At 41.7% G+C, this 24,733-nt stretch overlaps 1 protein-coding gene and 1 pseudogene across 2 annotated transcripts; both read left to right on the forward strand.

Annotated features, from left to right (window-relative positions):
- The first annotated feature begins 7,026 nt into the window (after positions 1–7,026).
- Positions 7,027–8,473, forward strand: LOC120037989 (annotated as a pseudogene).
- Positions 8,474–10,705: 2,232 nt separating this feature from the next.
- Positions 10,706–24,031, forward strand: LOC120037990 (RNA-binding motif, single-stranded-interacting protein 3-like). 2 transcript variants are annotated; one of them, XM_038983937.1, is made up of 4 exons: positions 10,706–10,821; positions 12,951–13,037; positions 18,096–18,205; positions 21,175–24,031. In XM_038983937.1, exons 1-4 carry the CDS (start codon positions 10,732–10,734, stop codon positions 21,176–21,178), a joined length of 291 nt encoding a protein of 96 aa, XP_038839865.1. In that variant the 5' UTR covers positions 10,706–10,731; the 3' UTR covers positions 21,179–24,031. The 2 variants fall into 2 exon arrangements, with proteins under 2 accessions (XP_038839865.1, XP_038839866.1); XM_038983938.1 differs by having other exon boundaries at positions 12,954–13,037.
- The last annotated feature ends 702 nt before the right edge of the window (positions 24,032–24,733 follow it).

Genomic DNA, 24,733 nt, shown 5'->3' on the forward strand with positions numbered 1-24,733 from the left:
TACATTCTGTATTCCATCCCTACATTCTGTATTCCATCCCTACATTCTGTATTCCATTCCTACATTCTGTATTCCATCCCTACATTCTATATTCCATCCCTATATTCTGTATTCCATCCCTACATTCTGTATTCCATCCCTACATTCTGTATTCTATCCCTACATTCTGTATTCCATCCCTACATTCTGTATTCCATCCCTACATTCTGTTTCCACCCCTACATTCTGTATTCCACCCCTACATTCTGTATTCCACCCCTACATTCTGTATTCCATCCCTACATTCTGTATTCCATTCCTACATTCTGTATTCCATCCCTACATTCTGTATTCCATCCCTACATTCTGTATTCCATCCCTACATTCTGTATTCCATCCCTACATTCTGTATTCCATCCCTACATTCTGTATTCCATCCCTACATTCTGTATTCCATCCCTACATTCTGTATTCCATCCCTACATTCTGTATTCCATCTCTACATTCTGTATTCCATCCCTACATTCTGTATTCTATCCCTACATTCTGTATTCCATCTCTACATTCTGTATTCCATCCCTACATTCTGTATTCTATCCCTACATTCTGTATTCCATCCCTACATTCTGTATTCCATCCCTACATTCTGTATTCCATCCCTACATTCTGTATTCCATCCCTACATTCTGTATTCCATCCCTACATTCTGTATTCCATCCCTACATTCTGTATTCCATCCCTACATTCTGTATTCCATCTCTATATTCTGAATTCCATCCCTACATTCTGTATTCCATCCCTACATTCTGTATTCCATCCCTACATTCTGTATTCCATCCCTACATTCTGTATTCCATCCCTACATTCTGTATTCCATCTCTACATTCTGTATTCCATCCCTACATTCTGTATTCCATCTCTACATTCTGTATTCCATCCCTACATTCTGTATTCTATCCCTACATTCTGTATTCCATCCCTACATTCTGTATTCTATCCCTACATTCTGTATTCCATCCCTACATTCTGTATTCCATCCCTACATTCTGTTTCCACCCCTACATTCTGTATTCCACCCCTACATTCTGTATTCCACCCCTACATTCTGTATTCCATCCCTACATTCTGTATTCCATTCCTACATTCTGTATTCCATCCCTACATTCTGTATTCCATCCCTATATTCTGTATTCCATCCCTACATTCTGTATTCCATCCCTACATTCTGTATTCCACCCCTACATTCTGTATTCCACCCCTACATTCTGTATTCCATCCCTACATTCTGTATTCCATCTCTACATTCTGTATTCCATCCCTACATTCTGTATTCCATCCCTACATTCTGTATTCCATCCCTACATTCTGTATTCCATCCCTACATTCTGTATTCCATCCCTACGTTCTGTATTCCATCCCTACGTTCTGTATTCCATCCCTACGTTCTGTATTCCATCCCTACGTTCTGTATTCCACCCCTACGTTCTGTATTCCATCCCTACATTCTGTATTCCATCCCTACATTCTGTATTCCATCCCTACATTCTGTATTCCATCCCTACATTCTGTATTCCATTCCTACATTCTGTATTCCATCCCTACATTCTATATTCCATCCCTATATTCTGTATTCCATCCCTACATTCTGTATTCCATCCCTACATTCTGTATTCTATCCCTACATTCTGTATTCCATCCCTACATTCTGTATTCCATCCCTACATTCTGTTTCCACCCCTACATTCTGTATTCCACCCCTACATTCTGTATTCCACCCCTACATTCTGTATTCCATCCCTACATTCTGTATTCCATTCCTACATTCTGTATTCCATCCCTACATTCTGTATTCCATCCCTATATTCTGTATTCCATCCCTACATTCTGTATTCCATCCCTACATTCTGTATTCCACCCCTACATTCTGTATTCCACCCCTACATTCTGTATTCCATCCCTACATTCTGTATTCCATCCCTACATTCTGTATTCCATCTCTACATTCTGTATTCCATCCCTACATTCTGTATTCCATCCCTACATTCTGTATTCTATCCCTACATTCTGTATTCCATCCCTACATTCTGTATTCCATCCCTACATTCTGTATTCTATCCCTACATTCTGTATTCCATCCCTACATTCTGTATTCCATCCCTACATTCTGTATTCCATCCCTACATTCTGTATTCCATTCCTACATTCTGTATTCCACCCCTACATTCTGTATTCCACCCCTACATACTGTATTCCATCCCTACATTCTGTATTCTATCCCTACATTCTGTATTCCACCCCTACACTCTGTATTCCATCTCTACATTCTGTATTCCATCCCTACATTCTGTATTCTATCCCTACATTCTGTATTCCATCCCTACATTCTGTATTCCATCCCTACATTCTGTATTCCATCCCTACATTCTGTATTCTATCCCTACATTCTGTATTCCATCCCTACATTCTGTATTCCATCCCTACATTCTGTATTCCACCCCTACATTCTGTATTCCATCCCTACATTCTGTATTCCATCCCTACATTCTGTATTCCATCCCTACATTCTGTATTCCATCCCTACATTCTGTATTCCATCCCTACATTCTGTATTCCATCCCTACATTCTGTATTCCACCCCTACATTCTGTATTCCATCCCTACATTCTGTATTCCATCTCTACATTCTGTATTCCATCCCTACATTCTGTATTCCATCCCTACATTCTGTATACCATCCCTATATTCTGTATTCCATCCCTACATTCTGTATTCCATTCCTACATTCTGTATTCCATCCCTACATTCTGTATTCTATCCCTACATTCTGTATTCCATCCCTACATTCTGTATTCCATCCCTACATTCTGTATTCCACCCCTACATTCTGTATTCCATCCCTACATTCTGTATTCCATCCCTACATTCTGTATTCCACCCCTACATTCTGTATTCCACCCCTACATTCTGTATTCCATCCCTACATTCTGTATTCCATCCCTACATTCTGTATTCCATCCCTACATTCTGTATTCCATCCCTACATTCTGTATTCCATCCCTACATTCTGTATTCCACCCCTACATTCTGTATTCCATCCCTACATTCTGTATTCCATCTCTACATTCTGTATTCCATCCCTACATTCTGTATTCCATCCCTACATTCTGTATTCCATCCCTACATTCTGTATTCCACCCCTACATTCTGTATTCCACCCCTACATTCTGTATTCCATCTCTACATTCTGTATTCCATCCCTACATTCTGTATTCCATCCCTACATTCTGTATTCCATCCCTACATTCTGTATTCCACCCCTACATTCTGTATTCCATCCCTACATTCTGTATTCCATCCCTACATTCTGTATTCCATCCCTACTATGGTCCTGGCCTGGTGAGACTTCCTTCAGCCAGTATGGTCCTGGTCTGGTGAGACTTCCTTCTACCACTATGATCCTGGCCTGGTGAGACTTCCTTCTACTACTATGATCCTGGCCTGGTGAGACTTCCTTCTACCACTATGATCCTGGCCTGGTGAGACTTCCTTCAGCCACTATGATCCTGGTGAGACTTCCTCTGGTCTTGTCATGTGATCTACCTCTGGTCTTGTCATGTGATCTACCTCTGGTCTAGGTGTCATGTGATCTACCTCTGGTCTTGGTGTCATGTGATCTACCTCTGGTCTAGGTGTCATGTGATCTACCTCTGGTCTAGGTGTCATGTGATCTACCTCTGGTCTAGGTGTCATGTGATCTACCTCTGGTCTAGGTGTCATGTGATCTACCTCTGGTCTAGGTGTCATGTGATCTACATCTGGTCTAGGTGTCATGTGATCTACCTCTAGTCTAGGTGTCATGTGATCTACCTCTGGTCTAGTCATGTGATCTACCTCTGGTCTAGGTGTCATGTGATCTACCTCTGGTCTAGGTGTCATGTGATCTACCTCTGGTCTAGGTGTCATGTGATCTACCTCTGGTCTTGGTGTCATGTGATCTACCTCTGGTCTAGGTGTCATGTGATCTACCTCTGGTCTAGGTGTCATGTGATCTACCTCTGGTCTAGGTGTCATGTGATCTACCTCTGGTCTAGGTGTCATGTGATCTACCTCTGGTCTAGGTGTCATGTGATCTACCTCTGGTCTAGGTGTCATGTGATCTACATCTGGTCTAGGTGTCATGTGATCTACCTCTAGTCTAGGTGTCATGTGATCTACCTCTGGTCTAGTCATGTGATCTACCTCTGGTCTAGGTGTCATGTGATCTACCTCTGGTCTAGGTGTCATGTGATCTACCTCTGGTCTAGGTGTCATGTGATCTACCTCTGGTCTAGGTGTCATGTGATCTACCTCTGGTCTAGGTGTCATGTGATCTACCTCTGGTCTTGGTGTCATGTGATCTACCTCTGGTCTAGGTGTCATGTGATCTAACTCTGGTCTTGTTATGTTATCTACCTCTAGTCTAGGTGTCATGTGATCTTCCTCTGGTCTTGGGGTCATGTGATCTACCTCTGGTCATGGTGTCATGTGATCTACCTCTGGTCTAGGTGTCATGTGATCTACCTCTGGTCTTGGTGTCATGTGATCTACCTCTGGTCTAGGTGTCATGTGATCTACCTCTGGTCTAGGTGTCATGTGATCTACCTCCCGTCTTGGTGTCATGTGATCTACCTCTCGTCTTGGTGTCATGTGATCTACCTCTGGTCTAGGTGTCATGTGATCTACCGCTGGTCTAGGTGTTATGTGTAATATTCTCTATTTCTCTCTCTCTCTCTCTCTCACACACACACACACACACACACACACACCTGCATGCCTCTACTAATAGACTAAGTAAACACACATGCACACATACTCACAACAGACAGACGCTATCCTTCTGGGGACCCTAAAAGCTATTTCCATTCAAAATCCTATTTTCCCTAACCTCTAACCCTAAACCTAACCCGTAACCCTAAACCTAACCCTTAAAATAACCCTTATCCTAACTTGTAACCCTGAACCTACCTGCTAACCCTTTACCCTAAACCTTACCCTAACCTGTAACCCTGAACCTACCCTCTAACCCTTTACCCTAAACCTTACCCTAACCTGTAACCCTGAACCTAACCACTAAACCCTTTACCCTAAACCTTACCCTAACCTGTAACCCTGAACCTACCCTCTAACCCTTACCCTAAACCTTATCCTAACCTGTAACCCTAAACCTAACCACTAAACCCTTTACCCTAAACCTTATCCTAACCTGTAACCCTGAACCTACCTGCTAACCCTTTACCCTAAACCTTACCCTAACCTGTAACCCTGAACCTACCCTCTAACCCTTTACCCTAAACCTTATCCTAACCTGTAACCCTGAACCTAACCACTAAACCCTTACCCTAAACCTTATCCTAACCTGTAACCCTGAACCTAACCACTAACCCTTTACCCTAAACCTTACCCTAACCTGTAACCCTGAACCTACCACTAACCCTTTACCCTAAACCTTAGCTTAACCTGTAACCCTGAACCTAACCACTAAACCCTTACCCTAAACCTTATCCTAACCTGTAACCCTGAACCTAACCACTAAACCCTTACCCTAACCCTTACCCTAACCTGTAACCCTGAACCTACCCGCTAACCCTTTACCCTAAACCTTATCCTAACCTGTAACCCTGAACCTAACCACTAAACCCTTACCCTAAACCTTACCCTAACCTGTAACCCTGAACCTACCCGCTAACCCTAACCTGTAACCCTGAACCTACCCGCTAACCCTAACCTGTAACCCTGAACCTACCCGCTAACCCTAACCTGTAACCCTGAACCTAACCGCTAACCCTAACCTGTAACCCTGAACCTACCCGCTAACCCTAACCTGTAACCCTGAACCTACCCGCTAACCCTAACCTGTAACCCTGAACCTAACCGCTAACCCTAACCTGTAACTCTGAACCTAACCGCTAACCCTAACCTGTAACCCTGAACCTACCCGCTAACCCTAACCTGTAACCCTGAACCTAACCGCTAACCCTAACCTGTAACCCTGAACCTACCCGCTAACCCTAACCTGTAACCCTGAACCTACCCGCTAACCCTAACCTGTAACCCTGAACCTACCCGCTAACCCTAACCTGTAACCCTGAACCTAACCCTAACCTGTAACCCTGAACCTAACCCTAACCTGTAACCCTGAACCTAACCACTAAACCCTTACCCTAAACCTAAACCTTACCCTAACCTGTAACCCTAACCCTAATTTTAGCCCTAACCGTAACCCTAATCCTAATCCAAACCCCTAAGCTTAAAATAGCCGTTGTCCTCATGGGGACGTATGAAAAGACCCCAGCAGAGAGCATATTTTCCTTGTTTTACCGTACATGTGGGAACTTCTGAGGATTTTATGTCCCCACAAGGGTAGGAGAACCAAGCCGCCCACCTTACTGTGGTGTCAACAGGGAGTTCCTGTTTGTGGTTGTCACTAGTACCAACAGAGATGTGATCATTCCCTGTATGTTTTGAGGGGTACTGACCGATACCATTAAAAAGAAACTTAAAGTCATTATATATAAAACCATCTATTACATTCCAGTCATTCTCCTATAGTTACACCACTACACAAGTTCAACTAATCTTTTATCCCTGCGTGATAAAAAGGTTTCTTGATAACCAAAACAATGTAAATGACCTCAAACGTCATCGCTGATTGGCTGATCAGGGTTTGGGTTGGCGTCGACTGAAACACACAACTGACCTGTCTAACCACTCTTGGTTGTCTGTAAACTCTGAGGGCAAGCGGAGTACAGGTCACGCCTGTTAAACGCTGATCTCTACAGTGTTCCGCTCCGGTGGGTCCACAACGGTTCTGTTTGGGGGATTCATATGGTAAGAAGGACATACCATCGTCAGAACTGTCATCTTCAAGAGCAGCTTCACCTTTTTGGGGGGGGGGGGTGGATTTGGGACTGTATTTGAGTGGATTACTTTCCCTTGAAAAGTGGAAGCTGTGGAGAGTAAAGAAGACAAGCTGTTACAGAAGAGGGAGAGGTAAAGAGGTGTGAGATAATGGCATCCGGATCTTCTCTACCTGAAGACAGATTCTCCTGTCCTATCTGCTGTGACATCTTCAAGGATCCTGTCATCCTGGCATGTGGCCACAGTTTCTGTAAAGTCTGTCAGCAGGAATACTGGGCAGATAAGAAACCTTGGAAATGTCCCGTTTGTAGGAGAAGATTTCCCATAGCTATGACTCTACCTCCTCGTAACCTGGCGTTAAATGACGCATGTGAGGCCTTCTTACAGGAGAGAAGCCGGAGAGCTTCAGCTGGGTCTGAGATACAGGAGGAGAGTCAGAGAGCTTCAGCTGGGTCTGAGGTGCTCTGCAGTCTGCACAGTGAGAAATTCAAACTCTTCTGTCTGAAGGATAAACAGCCTATCTGCTTGGTGTGTCGAGATTCAAAGTTACATCAATCTCATGACTGTGTCCCTGTAGATGAGGTTGTCCAGGATCTTAAGGAGGAACTTCACACTGCCCTGAAGCCCTTACAGAAGAACCTACAGGTCTTTAACGACGTTAAACTAACCTGTGATAAAACAGCAGAACACATTAAGAGACAGGTTCAGCACACAGAGAAACAGATTAACAAGGAGTTTGAGAAGCTTCACCAGTTTCTACGAGATGAAGAGGCAGCCAGGATAGCTGCACTGAGGGAGGAAGAGGAGCAGAAGAGTCAGATGATGAAGAAGAAGATTGACGAGGTGAGCAGAAAGATATCATCACTTTCAGACGCAATCAGAACCGTAGAGGAGGAGCTGAAAGCTGAAGATATCTCGTTCCTGCAGAACTTCAGGACCACAAAGGAAAGATCCCAGTACTTACTACTGGATCCACAGCTGGTCTCAGGAGCTCTGATAGACAAGGCCAAACACCTGGGAAACCTACAGTTCAGAGTCTGGGAGAAGATGCAGGGGATCCTCAAATACACTCCTGTGATTCTGGACCCCAACACTGCACATCCCAGTCTCTGTCTGACTGATGATCTGACCAGTGTGAGAAGACCAGGCACATCCCAGCAGTTCGTTAACAACCCAGAGCGATTTATGAGGTACACAAATGTTCTTGGCTCTGAGGGTTTCAGCTCAGGAATACACAGCTGGGAGCTGGAGGTTGGGGACCATCCCGACTGGGTGTTGGGCGTGGCTAAAGAGTCCATCGACAGGAAGCGGGAGCGTGATGCGACACCGAAGAATGGAATGTGGTGTATATCCCAGCACAGTGGGAGGAGGTGACATCATCGCTCTGAAGAGGAAGCCCCAGAGGATCAGAGTGCAGCTGGACAACAGCAGAGGGGAGGTGTCCTTCTACGACCCCAAATACATCACACCAATCTACACTCTTAAAGTCAGATTTACTGAGAGACTGTTCCCGTACTTTAATATTGGAAATGTGGCTAATGGCAACAACCCTGGTATTCAGATCTGCCAATCAAAAGTGTCTCTGAAAGTGAAGTAATCCCTGTGCGTGTGAGCTTGTGTGTGTGTGTGTGTGTGTGTGTGTGTGTGTGTGTGTGTGTGTGTGTGTGTGTGTGTGTGTGTGTGTGTGTGTGTGTGTGTGTGTGTGTGTGTGTGTGTGTGTGTGTGTGTGTGTGTGTGTGTGTGTGTGTGTGTGCACGTGCGAGTTTAACGTGTCAGTTCAGTGGACATTATCAGGAGGTCATTTTGGGGGTTAATATAATACACACAGAATTTCTAGAAACTACATGACTGAAATATGCCTACGGTATGATCTTCCCTTTAAAGAATCAATTAAGAATACATTCTTCAAGAATCAATTAAGAATACATTCTTTAAGAATCAATTAAGAATACATTGTTTAAGAATCAATTAAGAATACATTCTTTAAGAATCAATTAAGAATACGAATCAATTAAGAATATATTCCTTAATAATCAATAAAAAATACATTCTTTTAGAATCAATTAAGAATACATTGTTTAAGAATCAATTAAGAATATATTCTTTAAGAATCAATAAAAAATACATTCTTTGAGAATCAATTAAGAATACATTGTTTAAGAATCAATTAAGAATACATTGTTTAAGAATCAATTAAGAATACATTCTTTAAGAATAAATTAAGAATCAATTAAGAATCAATTCTTTAAGAATCAATTAAAAATACATTGTTTAAGAATCAATTAAGAATACATTGTTTAAGAATCAATTAAGAATACATTCTTTAAGAATCAATTATCCAGGGTGAATCATGGTTGTTATTCTTACAAGAGGAGTGTGCTGTATTGGAAAATCTCACCATAAGAAAAGTTATTTGTTTCGAATGCAATACATTTATGTGAAAAACTGTATATTTTTTTCTGATAAAAATAAACATACTGTAAAACGATCTAATCTAATGCGGTGACTACTTTGTGATCTGAATAAGAGTTCTGTCAGATCAGGCTGTGTGGTGGACAGACGATTTGTTAACTTCTGTGTAGACTGACCTTAGATAGACCTGTCAGTAGTGTTAGACCTGTCAGTGGTGTTAGACCTGTCAGTAGTGTTGATCTGTCAGTAGTGTTAGACCTGTCAGTAGTGTTGACCTGTCAGTAGTGATAGACCTGTCAGTAGTGATAGACCTGTCAGTGGTGTTAGACCTGTCAGTAGTGTTAGACCTGTCAGTAGTATTGACCTGTCAGTAGTGTTGACCTGTCAGTAGTGATAGACCTGTCAGTAGTGTTGACCTGTCAGTAGTGGTTGACCTGTCAGTGGTGTTACACCTGTCAGTGGTGTTAGACCGGTCAGTAGTGTTAGACCTGTCAGTAGTGTTGACCTGTCAGTAGTGTTAGACCTGTCAGTAGTGTTAGACCTGTCAGTAGTGTTAGACCTGTCAGTAGTGATAGACCTGTCAGTAGTGTTAGACCTGTCAGTAGTGATAGACCTGTCAGTACTGTTAGACCTGTCAGTAGTGATAGACCTGTCAGTACTGTTAGACCTGTCAGTAGTGTTAGACCTGTCAGTAGTACTAGACCTGTCAGTAGTGTTGACCTGTCAGTAGTGATAGACCTGTCAGTAGTGTTAGACCTGTCAGTAGTGATAGACCTGTCAGTACTGTTAGACCTGTCAGTAGTGATAGACCTGTCAGTACTGTTAGACCTGTCAGTAGTGATAGACCTGTCAGTAGTGATAGACCTGTCAGTACTGTTAGACCTGTCAGTAGTGATAGACCTGTCAGTGGTGATAGACCTGTCAGTACTGTTAGACCTGTCAGTAGTGATAGACCTGTCAGTAGTGATAGACCTGTCAGTACTGTTAGACCTGTCAGTAGTGATAGACCTGTCAGTAGTGATAGACCTGTCAGTACTGTTAGACCTGTCAGTAGTGATAGACCTGTCAGTGGTGATAGACCTGTCAGTGGTGATAGACCTGTCAGTAGTGTTAGACCTAAAAGGAGTCCATCTGATGTGTGTGTAAAATGTAAATGTGTCATGTCATTTAGACAGTTTTAATACAGTATCTCATTTAGACAGTTTTAATACAGTATCTCATTTAGACAGTTTTAAAACAGTATCTCATGTTGTTTCTATGAACATATTTTCATAATTATCTCCCCTTCCTCTGTCTCTCTCTCTCTCTCTCTCTCTACTTCTCTCTCTCTCTCTCTCCTCTCTCTCTCTCTCTCTCTCTCTCTCTCTCTCCTCTCTCTCTCTCCCCCTCTCCCTCTCTCTCTCCCTCCCCTCCATCCACCAGGGTGCTGTGATAACCCCATCTATGGACCTCTCCATGCCCATGCAGCCCTCCAGTATGATGGCTCCTATAACACAGCAGATTAACCACATGTCCCTGGGAAACACAGGAACCGTAAGTCCCTCTGACTGTAATCCTGCTGTGTCATCTATCACCCACCAGGTGTCCTTAGAGTTATTTTAATAAGCTTTGACACCTTGATAAACTCATTTCCTGACGATGGCTCACTGATCATCGTACTTGGCGACATCAACCTCCCGACGTCTGCCTTCGATTAATTTATTTTCAACTCCTTCCTTTTCCTCCTTTCCTCCTTGGCTCACTCTTTCCCAGTCGTCTCCTGCTCACAAGGCAATAGGCCTGACCTCATCTTTACTAGAGGCTGTTCTCCTACTAATCTCACTGTAACCCCCTCCAGGTCTCTGTTCTCCTACTAATCTCACTGCAACCCTCCTCCAGGTCTCTGTTCTCCTACTAATCTCACTGTAACCCTCCTCCAGGTCTCTGTTCTCCTACTAATCTCACTGTAACCCCCCCCCAGGTCTCTGTTCTCCTACTAATCTCACTGTAACCCCCCTCCAGGTCTCTGTTCTCCTACTAATCTCACTGTAACCCCCTCCAGGTCTCTGTTCTCCTACTAATCTCACTGTAACCCCCTCCAGGTCTCTGTTCTCCTACTAATCTCACTGTAACCCCCTCCAGGTCTCTGTTCTCCTACTAATCTCACTGTAACCCCCCTCCAGGTCTCTGTTCTCCTACTAATCTCACTGTAACCCCCCTCCAGGTCTCTGTTCTCCTACTAATCTCACTGTAACCCCCCTCCAGGTCTCTGTTCTCCTACTAATCTCACTGTAACCCCCTCCAGGTCTCTGTTCTCCTACTAATCTCACTGCAACCCTCCTCCAGGTCTCTGTTCTCCTACTAATCTCACTGCACTCCCACTTTAACCCCCCCCCCCCCCCCCCCCACCAAAAATACAAATAAAAGCCTTTCGTGAACTAACACCCCCACCCCACCCCCCCCTTACTAACTCTGACCTTGCTGAAAACTACTTTATTGAGGACAAATGTACTTTACTATGACTGTGATATGTGGTTGTCCCTCCTAGCTATCTGTAGATGAATGTACTGACTATGACTGTGATATGTGGTTGTCCCACCTAGCTATCTGTAGATGAATGTACTGACTATGACTGTGATATGAGGTTGTCCCTCCTAGCTATCTGTAGATTAATGTACTGACTATGACTGTGATATGTGGTAGTCCCACCTAGCTATCTGTAGATGAATGTACTGACTATGACTGTGATATGTGGTTGTCCCTCCTAGCTATCTGTAGATGAATGTACTGACTATGACTGTGATATGTGGTTGTCCCTCCTAGCTATCTGTAGATGAATGTACAGACTATGACTATGATATGTGGTTGTCCCTCCTAGCTATCTGTAGATGAATGTACAGACTATGACTGTGATATGTGGTTGTCCCTCCTAGCTATCTGTAGATGAATGTACAGACTATGACTATGATATGTGGTTGTCCCTCCTAGCTATCTGTAGATTAATGTACTGACTGTGATATGTGGTTGTCCCTCCTAGCTATCTGTAGATGAATGTACTGACTATGACTGTGATATGTGGTTGTCCCTCCTAGCTATCTGTAGATTAATGTACTGACTACGACTGTGATATGTGGTTGTCCCTCCTAGCTATCTGTAGATGAATGTACTGACTATGACTGTGATATGTGGTTGTCCCTCCTAGCTATCTGTAGATGAATGTACTGACTGTGACTGTGATATGTGGTTGTCCCGTCTAGCTATCTGTAGATTAATGTACTGACTATGACTGTGATATGTGGTTGTCCCTCCTAGCTATCTGTAGATTAATGTACTGACTACGACTGTGATATGTGGTTGTCCCACCTAGCTATCTGTAGATGAATGTACTGACTATGACTGTGATATGTGGTTGTCCCACCTAGCTATCTGTAGATGAATGTACTGACTACGACTGTGATATGTGGTTGTCCCTCCTAGCTATCTGTAGATGAATGTACTGACTGTGACTGTGATATGTGGTTGTCCCGTCTAGCTATCTGAAGATGAATGTACTGACTATGACTGTGATATGTGGTTGTCCCTCCTAGCTATCTGTAGATGAATGTACTGATTGTAAGTTACTCCGGATGAGGCTGTCTGCTACATGACTGTAATATAAAGGTGTTTCTCCTGCTCTCTAACAGCAGTACATGTCTGCAGCAGCTGCTCCTATTCAAGGAACCTACATTCATCAGTACACTGCAGTGCCAGCCTCCGCCCTCTCGGTGGACGTAAGTTACACTCTTTACCATGCAGAACTAACCCTAACCATAACACACAACACCATAACAAACAACACCATAACACCATAACACACAACACCATAACAAACAACACCATAACACACAACACCATAACACACAACACCATAACACACAACACCATAACACACAACACCATAACAAACAACACCATAACACACAACACCCTAACACACAACACCATAACACACAACACCATAACACACAACACCCTAACACACAACACCATAACACACAACACCATAACAAACAACACCATAACCCACAACACCATAACACACAACACCCTAACACACAACACCATAACAAACAACACCATAACACACAACACCCTAACACACAACACCATAACACACAACACCATAACACACAACACCCTAACACACAACACCATAACACACAACACCATAACCCACAACACCATAACCCACAACACCATAACACACAACACCATAACACACAACACCATAACACACAACACCATAACACACAACACCATAACACACAACACCATAACCCACAACACCATAACACACAACACCATAACACACAACACCCTAACACACAACACCCTAACACACAACACCCTAACACACAACACCATAACACACAACACCATAACCCACAACACACAACACCATAACACACAACACCATAACACACAACACCATAACACACAACACCCTAACACACAACACCATAACACCATAACACATAACACCATAACACACAACACCCTAACACACAACACCACAACACCATAACCCACAACACACAACACCATAACACCATAACACCATAACACACAACACCATAACACACAACACCATAACACACAACACCCTAACACACAACACCATAACACACAACACCATAACACACAACACCATAACACACAACACCATAACACACAACACCATAACACACAACACCATAACACCATAACACACAACACCATAACACACAACACCCTAACACACAACACCATAACACACAACACCCTAACACACAACACCATAACACACAACACCCTAACACACAACACCATAACACACAACACCATAACACACAACACCCTAACACACAACACCCTAACACACAACACCATAACACATAACACCCTAACACACAACACCCTAACACACAACACCCTAACACACAACACCCTAACACACAACACCCTAACACACAACACCATAACACACAACACCATAACCCACAACACCATAACACACAACACCATAACACACAACACCCTAACAGACAACACCATAACACACAACACCCTAACACACAACACCATAACACACAACACCCTAACCCACAACACCATAACACACAACACCATAACACACAACACCCTAACACACAACACCATAACACACAACACCCTAACACACAACACCCTAACACACAACACCCTAACACACAACACCCTAACACACAACACCATAACACACAACACCATAACCCATAACACCATAACACACAACACCATAACACACAACACCATAACCCACAACACCATAACACACAACACCATAACACACAACACCCTAACACACAACACCCTAACACACAACCCACAACACCATAACACACAACACCATAACACACAACACCATAACCCACAACACCATAACCCACAACACCCTAACCCACAACACCATAACACACAACACCATAACACCATAACACACAACACCATAACACACAACACCCATAACACACAACACCATAACACACAACACCATAACACACAACACCATAACACACAACACCATAACACCATAACACACAACACCATAACACACAACACCCATAACACACAACACCATAACCCACAACACCCTAACACACAACACCATAACACACAACACCATAACAGACAACACCATAACCCACAACACCATAACCCATAACCCACAACACCATAACCATAACACACAACACCCTAACACACAACACCATAACACACAACACCATAACACACAACACCATAACACACAACACCATAACCCACAACACCATAACACACAACACCATAACACACAACACCATAACACACAACACCATAACACACAACACCATAACACACAACACCATAACACACAACACCATAACACACAACACCATAACCATAACACACAACACCATAACCCACAACACCCTAACACACAACACCCTAACACACAACACCCTAACACACAACACCATAACCCACAACACCATAACCCACAACACCATAACCCACAACACCCTAACACACAACACCATAACACACAACACCATAACCCACAACACCATAACCCATAACCCATAACACCATAACACACAACACCATAACCCATAACACCATAACACACAACACCATAACCCACAACACCATAACCCATAACCCACAACACCATAACCCACAACACCATAACCATAACACACAACACCATAACACACAACACCATAACCCACAACACCATAACACACAACACCATAACACACAACACCCTAACACACAACACCCTAACACACAACACCATAACCCACAACACCATAACCCACAACACCATAACCCACAACACCCTAACACACAACACCATAACACACAACACCATAACCCACAACACCATAACCCATAACCCATAACACCATAACACACAACACCATAACCCATAACACCATAACACACAACACCATAACCCACAACACCATAACCCATAACCCATAACACCATAACACACAACACCATAACACACAACACCATAACACACAACACCATAACACACAACACCATAACACACAACACCCATAACCCACAACACCATAACCCACAACACCATAACCATAACACACAACACCATAACACACAACACCATAACACACAACACCATAACCCACAACACCATAACCCACAACACCATAACCCATAACCCACAACACCATAACCCACAACACCATAACCATAACACACAACACCATAACACACAACACCATAACACACAACACCATAACCCACAACACCATAACACACAACACCATAACCCACAACACCCTAACACACAACACCATAACACACAACACCATAACACACAACACCCTAACCCACAACACCATAACACACAACACCATAACACACAACACCCTAACACACAACACCATAACACACAACACCCTAACACACAACACCATAACACACAAAACCATAACACACAACACCCTAACACACAACACCCTAACACACAACACCCTAACACACAACACCATAACACACAACACCCTAACACACAACACCCTAACACACAACACCATAACACACAACACCATAACCCACAACACCCTAACCCACAACACCATAACACACAACACCATAACACACAACACCCTAACACACAACACCATAACACACAACACCATAACACACAACACCCTAACCCACAACACCATAACACACAACACCATAACACACAACACCATAACACACAACACCATAACACACAACACCATAACCCACAACACACAACACCATAACCCACAACACCCTAACCCACAACACCATAACACACAACACCATAACACACAACACCATAACACACAACACCATAACCCACAACACCATAACCCATAACACACAACACCATAACACACAACACCATAACACACAACACCATAACACACAACACCATAACACACAACACCCTAACCCAGTACTTACTGTAAACCCACAACACGCACCATGCAGTACTTACTGTAAACCCACAACACGCACCATGCAGTACTTACTGTAAACCCACAACACGCACCATGCAGTACTTACTGTAAACCCACAACATGCACCATGCAGTACTTACTGTAAACCCACAACACGCACCATGCAGTACTTACTGTAAACCCACAACACGCACCATGCAGTACTTACTGTAAACCCACAACACGCACCATGCAGTACTTACTGTAAACCCACAACACGCACCATGCAGTACTTACTGTAAACCCACAACACGCACCATGCAGTAGTTACTGTAAACCCACAACACGCACCATGCAGTACTTACTGTAAACCCACAACACGCACCATGCAGTACTTACTGTATACCCACAACACGCACCATGCAGTACTTACTGTAAACCCACAACACGCACCATCCAGTACTTACTGTAAACCCACAACATGCACCATGCAGTAGTTACTGTAAACCATCCCATGCACCATGCAGTACTTACTGTAAACCCACAACACGCACCATGCAGTACTTACTGTAAACCCACAACACGCACCATGCAGTACTTACTGTAAACCCACAACACGCACCATGCAGTACTTACTGTAAACCCACAACATCCACACTTAACTAAGGGCCTGAATTCTCGTTAAGATCCAACCAGGTCTCACAGCCTCACGTCAGAATTGAACGTTTATCCATGTTTCTCTAAAACGTCAAATTTCAATGTTGGTCCAAACGTGAAAATTTTGCAGTGTTTACGGTTAAGTTTAAGAGGCATTAACTCCAATTAAGGTTTGGGATTGGCTTTAATACAAAAAAACAACAAAAAAAAGTTTCTATCGCTGGGTTCAAACATGCCACTGCCCATCTGCCATCCCTGTCCACAATGCACTAGTAATGTACTGTATATTCCATTTGGGGGGTAATGTACTGTATATTCCATTTGGGGGGTAATGTACTGTATATTCCATTTGGGGGGTAATGTACTGTATATTCCATTTGGGGGGTAATGTACTGTATCTTCCATTTGGGGGGTAATGTACTGTATCTTCCATTTGGGGGGTAATGTACTGTATATTCCATTTGGGGGGTAATGTACTGTACTGGGATCATTGGATTATTCACCCAAAAAGTCTGAGTTATGAACGTGAATCTCAAGAATCAACCCTAAAGATAACTGTGACCTCGTTTCCTGTGTCTTTTCCTGACTTATGATAACTGTGACCTCGTTTCCTGTGTCTTTTCCTGACTTATGATAACTGTGACCTCGTTTCCTGTGTCTTTTCCTGGTTCTTCCTTCTCTTATCAGGCAGTGGTGACAGAGGACTCGCCCCGGACTGTACCTCCCTCCTCACAGGTCCCTAATGGACAGCCACCCCTGGACAACGACTCACCTGCCTACTCCTACCAACAGACTAAGTAAACACACACACACACACACACACACACACTAACACACACACCTGCATGCCTCTACTAATAGACTAAGTAAACACACACACACACACCTACCTACTTCTACCAACAGACTAAGTAAACACACACACAGTCTTGTACAGCTAACCTTGTGGGGACATACAATTCAGTCCCATTCAAAATCCTATTTTCCCTAACCCCTAACCCTAAACCTAACCCTAATCCTAACCCGTACTCTTACCCTAACCCTAACCCTAACCCAAAAACCAAAACTTTATCCTAACCCTAAACCTAACCCTAGCTCCTAACCCTAACCCTACAACTAACCCTAGCTCCTAACCTTAATATTTAACTTAATTCTAACCCTAACACTAATTCTAACCTTAACCCTAAACCCCCTAGAAATAGCATTTGACCTTGTGGGGACTAACAAAATGTCCCCAGCTGGTCAACTTTTTGTTCGTTTACTATTCTTGTAGGGACTTCTGGTCCCCACAAGAATAGTTAAACATGTCCACACACACACACACACACACACACACACACACACACACACACACACACACACACACACACACACACACACACACACACACACACACACACACACACACACACACACACACACACACACACACACACACACACACACACACCTGCATGCCTCTACTAATAGACTAAGTAAACACACACACACACACACACACCCCCCCACACACACACCCCCCCACACACACACACACACCCACACACACACACACACACACCTGCATGCCTCTACTAATAGACTAAGTAAACACACACACTCACCTGCCTGCTCTTACCAACAGACTAATTAAACACACACACACACACACACACACCTGCATGCCTCTACTAATAGACTAAGTAAACACACACACACCCCCCCCCCCCCCCCCCCCACACACACACACACACACACACACACACACACACACACACACACACACACACACACACACACCTGCATGCCTCTACTAATAGACTAAGTAAACACACACACACACACACACACACCCACACACACACACACCTGCATGCCTCTACTAATAGACTAAGTAAACACACACACTCACCTGCCTGCTCCTACCAACAGACTAATTAAACACACACACACACACACACACACACACACACACCTGCCTACACACTCAGAAGTGAGAACCTCAGTATAAAATATCTTTAAAGTCAGCATGTGCTGCAGCCACCGAATGTGATCACTGATCAGATCGTCTGCCGACTCAAATTAATTGTACATTAAATACTTAAATAAATAAATATAGAGCCTATATCTGATACATGTCTACTACTCTATATGTATTTGTATAGTATGTATTGATGTGTATAGTGTGTATTGATGTGTATAGTGTGTATTGATGTGTATAGTGTATATTGATGTGTATTGATGTGTATAGTGTGTATTGATGTGTATAGTGTATATTGATGTGTATTGATGTGTATATTGATGTGTATAGTGTATATTGATGTGTATTGATGTGTATAGATGTGTATAGTGTATATTGATGTGTATAGTGTGTATTGATGTGTATAGTGTATATTGATGTATATAGTGTATATTGATGTATATTGATGTGTATATTGATGTGTATAGTGATGTGTATATTGATGTGTATAGTGTATATTAATGTATATAGTGTATATTAATGTATATAGTGTACATTGATGTGTATAGTGTATATTGATGTGTATAGTGTGTATTGATGTGTATAGTGTATAGTGATGTGTATAGTGTGTATTGATGTGTATAGTGTATATTGATGTATATATTGATGTGTATAGTGTGTATTGATGTGTATAGTGTATATTGATGTGTATAGTGATGTGTGTAGTGTATATTGATGTGTATAGTGTATATTGATGTGTATAGTGATGTGTATAGTGTATATTGATGTGTATAGTGTATATTGATGTATATAGTGTATATTGATGTGTATAGTGTGTATTGATGTGTATAGTGTATATTGTATATTGATGTGTATAGTGTGTATAGTGTATATTGATGTATATAGTGTATATTAATGTGTATAGTGTGTATTGATGTGTATAGTGTATATTGTATATTGATGTGTATAGTGTATATTGTATATTGATGTGTATAGAGTGTATTGATGTGTATAGTGTATATTGATGTATATAGTGTATATTAATGTGTATAGTGTGTATTGATGTGTATAGTGTGTATTGATGTGTATAATGTATATTGATGTATATAGTGTATATTGATGTGTCTAGTGTATATTGATGTGTATAGTGTGTATTGATGTGTCTATTGATGTGTATAGTGTATACTGATGTATATAGTGTATATTGATGTGTATAGTGATGTGTATAGTGTATATTGATGTATATAGTGTATATTGATGTGTATAGTGATGTGTATAGTGTATATTGATGTGTATAGTGTATATTGATGTGTATAGTGTGTATTGATGTGTATAGTGTATATTGATGTGTATAGTGTATATTGATGTATATAGTGTATATTGATGTATATAGTGTATATTGATGTGTATAGTGTGTATTAATGTATATAGTGTATATTGATGTATATAGTGTATATTGATGTGTATAGTGTGTATTAATGTATATAGTGTATATTGATGTATATAGTGTATATTGATGTATATAGTGTATATTGATGTGTATAGTGATGTGTATAGTGTATATTGATGTGTATAGTGTATATTGATGTGTATAGTGTGTATTGATGTGTATAGTGTATATTGATGTGTATAGTGTATATTGATGTATATAGTGTATATTGATGTATATAGTGTATATTGATGTGTATAGTGTGTATTAATGTATATAGTGTATATTGATGTGTATTCGTTGCTCATCTGTAAAAGAGACCTTGGTCTCAGGATGACTTCCTGTTAAATTAAAGGTTAAATAAAAAATGTAAAATGTATTTTCTTTCTCTTTCTCAGATAACAGGAGGATGAGGAGCGATTGTTCCGGTAACTGCATTGCCCTGAGACAGGGGCTCCACTGAAGCACTGGAGGGAGGAAAACAATGGAGGAAAAAAAGGACGACAATGCACAGGCATCAAAAAAAAAACGTTGTTTTATCTGTCCTGAGAGAGAGAGAGAGAGAGAGAGAGAGAGAGAGAGAGAGAGAGACAGAGACAGAGACAGAGACAGAGACAGAGACAGAGAGATGCAGATAAAGTCTCAGATGATGGACAGGTGCAATATGGGACATTGAGTTTATTGAGTGGCCAGCATGAAACTGGAGTCGTCCTTCGAAAAAGAAAAGAACAAAGTCAAAAACATATATAAAAAGAACAGACAAAAAAAAAAGAACTTTAAAAGGAACAAACAGACAAAAATCCATGTGAATGTGCAGGTAGGTTTTCAGATCATGAGAGTTTTTTAATAGGAGGCAAAGTTCCAGAGAAAAAACAAACAAATTAAACGGTTGTCTTCCTTTGCTATTAAGCTACTATATTTTTTATTATTTTCATGATTTAAAATTGTAAAGTTTTCTAGAGAACAAAAAAAAAGAAAAGTTAAATCTTTTTTTTGCCTTAATTTCTCAGACGTTGGAAACTCGTCCGGTTCATTCGTCTAAAATTGTTTAAAACATCTGTAAAAAATAAAATGACTGAGTGCATATCAAGAGGCTTCAGATGGTTCAAGATAAACCAAGATTAAATCTATGGACGTTAATGTACAGGTTATAAAGAGAAGTGTATGAAGAAGATTTAAAATGATGTGGTTTGTAGTCATTTGTGTTTGGGGGAGAAGAGAATCTCCATGGTGATAGTAGGTGGGAGGGGACAAGAAAAATATAGAACCGCTGTATTGTGGGAAATGCAGTTTATCGATGAAAAAATGTTTTGGTTACTTAACATGGCATTAGTGTGTTTTTACTTGCAATATTTTTTTTTACAAAGTTCTACAGTTTCTTTTGTTGCCTGCTTTTGCTTCTCTCATCGCAAAACAAGAAATGAAACAAAAACATCCAAAAAGTAAACTTCCAGTGAAAACGTATATAGATAAGAGTTTCTATGTACAAAGGGACATGTGTTCAAAATATAGCAATAGTTTTAAAGAAATTGGTGACAATTTTCTTTAGTCTTTTTATAGCTGTGGATCAAATGCAGCCAACAGACAACAGCTTTTATACCACAGAAGAACAAACAGGTAGAGACAGTGGAGTAGATCGAGAGATTTTTTTTTTTTTTTATTCATATTTTAACTTTTCCATTTTGGCTTTCTTGCTTTTGTTGTATGATGCACTGTCCATTAGATGGTTTGAGGGTTGGACCTGTGGGCGTTGGACTCTTCCCATTGGCTCTGCTGGGGTTGAGGTGTTCATAGGGTTCTACCATTGGTGCAGTCATGTGTCACTCATACCTTCAGCAACAAGGTGTGTAAACAGGTCAGAGAAGTGTGTCACAGAGAAAGCTCAGTTTTATCATAACCCTTCTACAAGGGAGAGAAATCTGGTAGAGAAACAGAGTAAATCCTTCAGTCCCTGATACAGTGAGGACGGTTAATCCAATGTAAAACCACACAATCTCTCTTCATTTACCGCTGCAAGGACAGCCACTGTTATAACAAACACAAACCGTGTTACAGGACGTAAAGCTCATCCGCTGAGCCCCGTTACTGAAGGGATAGGATACTACCGTCTGCATAGACACCAGGCTAGTTTCTTATCTGGCCATCTCTAGCTATCTTGTCTGAGACATAGACACCAGGCTAGTTTCTTATCTGGCCATCTCTAGCTATCTTGTCTGAGACATAGACACCAGGCTAGTTTCTTATCTGGCCATCTCTAGCTATCTTGTCTGAGACATAGACACCAGGCTAGTTTCTGGTATCTTATCCGGCCATCTTTAGCTATCTTGTCTGAGACATAGACACCAGGCTAGTTTCTTATCTGGCCATCTCTAGCTATCTTGTCTGAGAGAGGATAAAAGAAAAGTAAAATAAAACAAAACTTTTTTTTATGTTTGTGTTGCAATTTTTTGAGAATTGACTTTAATGTGTTAGCTGCTATACAAGTGTTCAGTATTGGGGAGCCAGTCAGCCAATCAGAACTCTAGTGTTGGCTGGGGGGGGGGGGGGGTTGTTTTAGAGACATCTCGAAGCTTCATGCAAAAAGCATCATTGTAGATTTAACGATGGTATATCCAAGATCGAGCCTCGTGATAACTGTACTGTATACTGTACAGTACAATTCTGATTACAGTACCACCAAGGAGGCTGATTGGCTGATTACAGCACCACCAAGGAGGCTGATTGGCTGATTACAGTACCACCAAGGAGGCTGATTGGCTGATTACAGTACCACCAAGGAGGCTGATTGGCTGATTACAGTACCACCAAGGAGGCTGATTGGCTGATTAAAGTAACACCAAGGAGTCTGATTGGCTGTCTGTCCTGAGCTCACACCTTGTAAATCTACCCACGTAACCTGACTCTACATAACGGGAAGTTAAGCTTTTGGAGATATAATGTTGAGGGGGAAGAAAAAAAACATTAAAACAACATTCAACCAAAATTCAGCGATAACAGAAAAAACCTCTTGGAAAATGAATGAAATAATTGAGAGAGGAAAAAGATGAAAGCGAACCTTTTTTGTTTCCGGGTGTTTAGAAGAAGATGACGCAACAGGAAGCAGTTCTATGATGATTCTGTTGAGTTGCTGCAGACGGTCGTGTAATACCTCACTTCCTCCAGCTGGGATCCTGACAGGATGTTTAGATCAGTGGGTTCAACCTTTTCTCATTTCTATTTGGTTTCAATTTTAATAAAAAAATGTTTTGAAAATAATATATCTGTCCTGCTATTTGACGTTGTGTGTGTGTGTGTGTGTGTGTGTGTGTGTGTGTGTGTGTGTGTGTGTGTGTGTGTGTGTGTGTGTGTGTGTGTGTGTGTGTGCGTGGGTGCGTTGGTGCGTATGTATGTATGTATGTATGTATGTATGTATGTGTGTGTGTATATGTATGTATGTGTGTATGTGTGTGTGTATGTATGTATGTATGTATGTATGTATGTATGTATGTATGTATGTATGTATGTGTGTGTGTATATGTATGTATGTATGTATGTATGTATGTATGTATGTATGTATGTATGTGTGTATGCATGCATGTATGTATGTGTGTATGTATGTGTGTATGTATGTGTGTATGTATGTACAGCATCACACCACTAGAGGGCAGTATACAGCCACAGTTAGTGTGAGAGAAGTTCACCACACACTCAATAACAGGCAGGTTTCCAGTTAGATTAGTCGTATGGACGGGATACCCATGGCATACATCGTCCAATGAAATGCTTACTTTCAAGTTCCATTTCAACAATGAACAATCAATAAGACATAGAACAGTTAGTGCAGAAACACAAAGAGAGAGGAGATAGAGAGAGAGGGGGATAGAGAGAGGGGGATAGAGAGAGGAGAGGAGATAGAGAGAGGGGATATAGAGAGAGGAGAGGAGATAGAGAGGAGGGGGGATAGAGGGGGATAGAGAG

This window comes from Salvelinus namaycush, unplaced genomic scaffold (genome assembly GCF_016432855.1).
Source record: "Salvelinus namaycush isolate Seneca unplaced genomic scaffold, SaNama_1.0 Scaffold2001, whole genome shotgun sequence".
Lineage (NCBI taxonomy): Eukaryota > Metazoa > Chordata > Actinopteri > Salmoniformes > Salmonidae > Salvelinus > Salvelinus namaycush.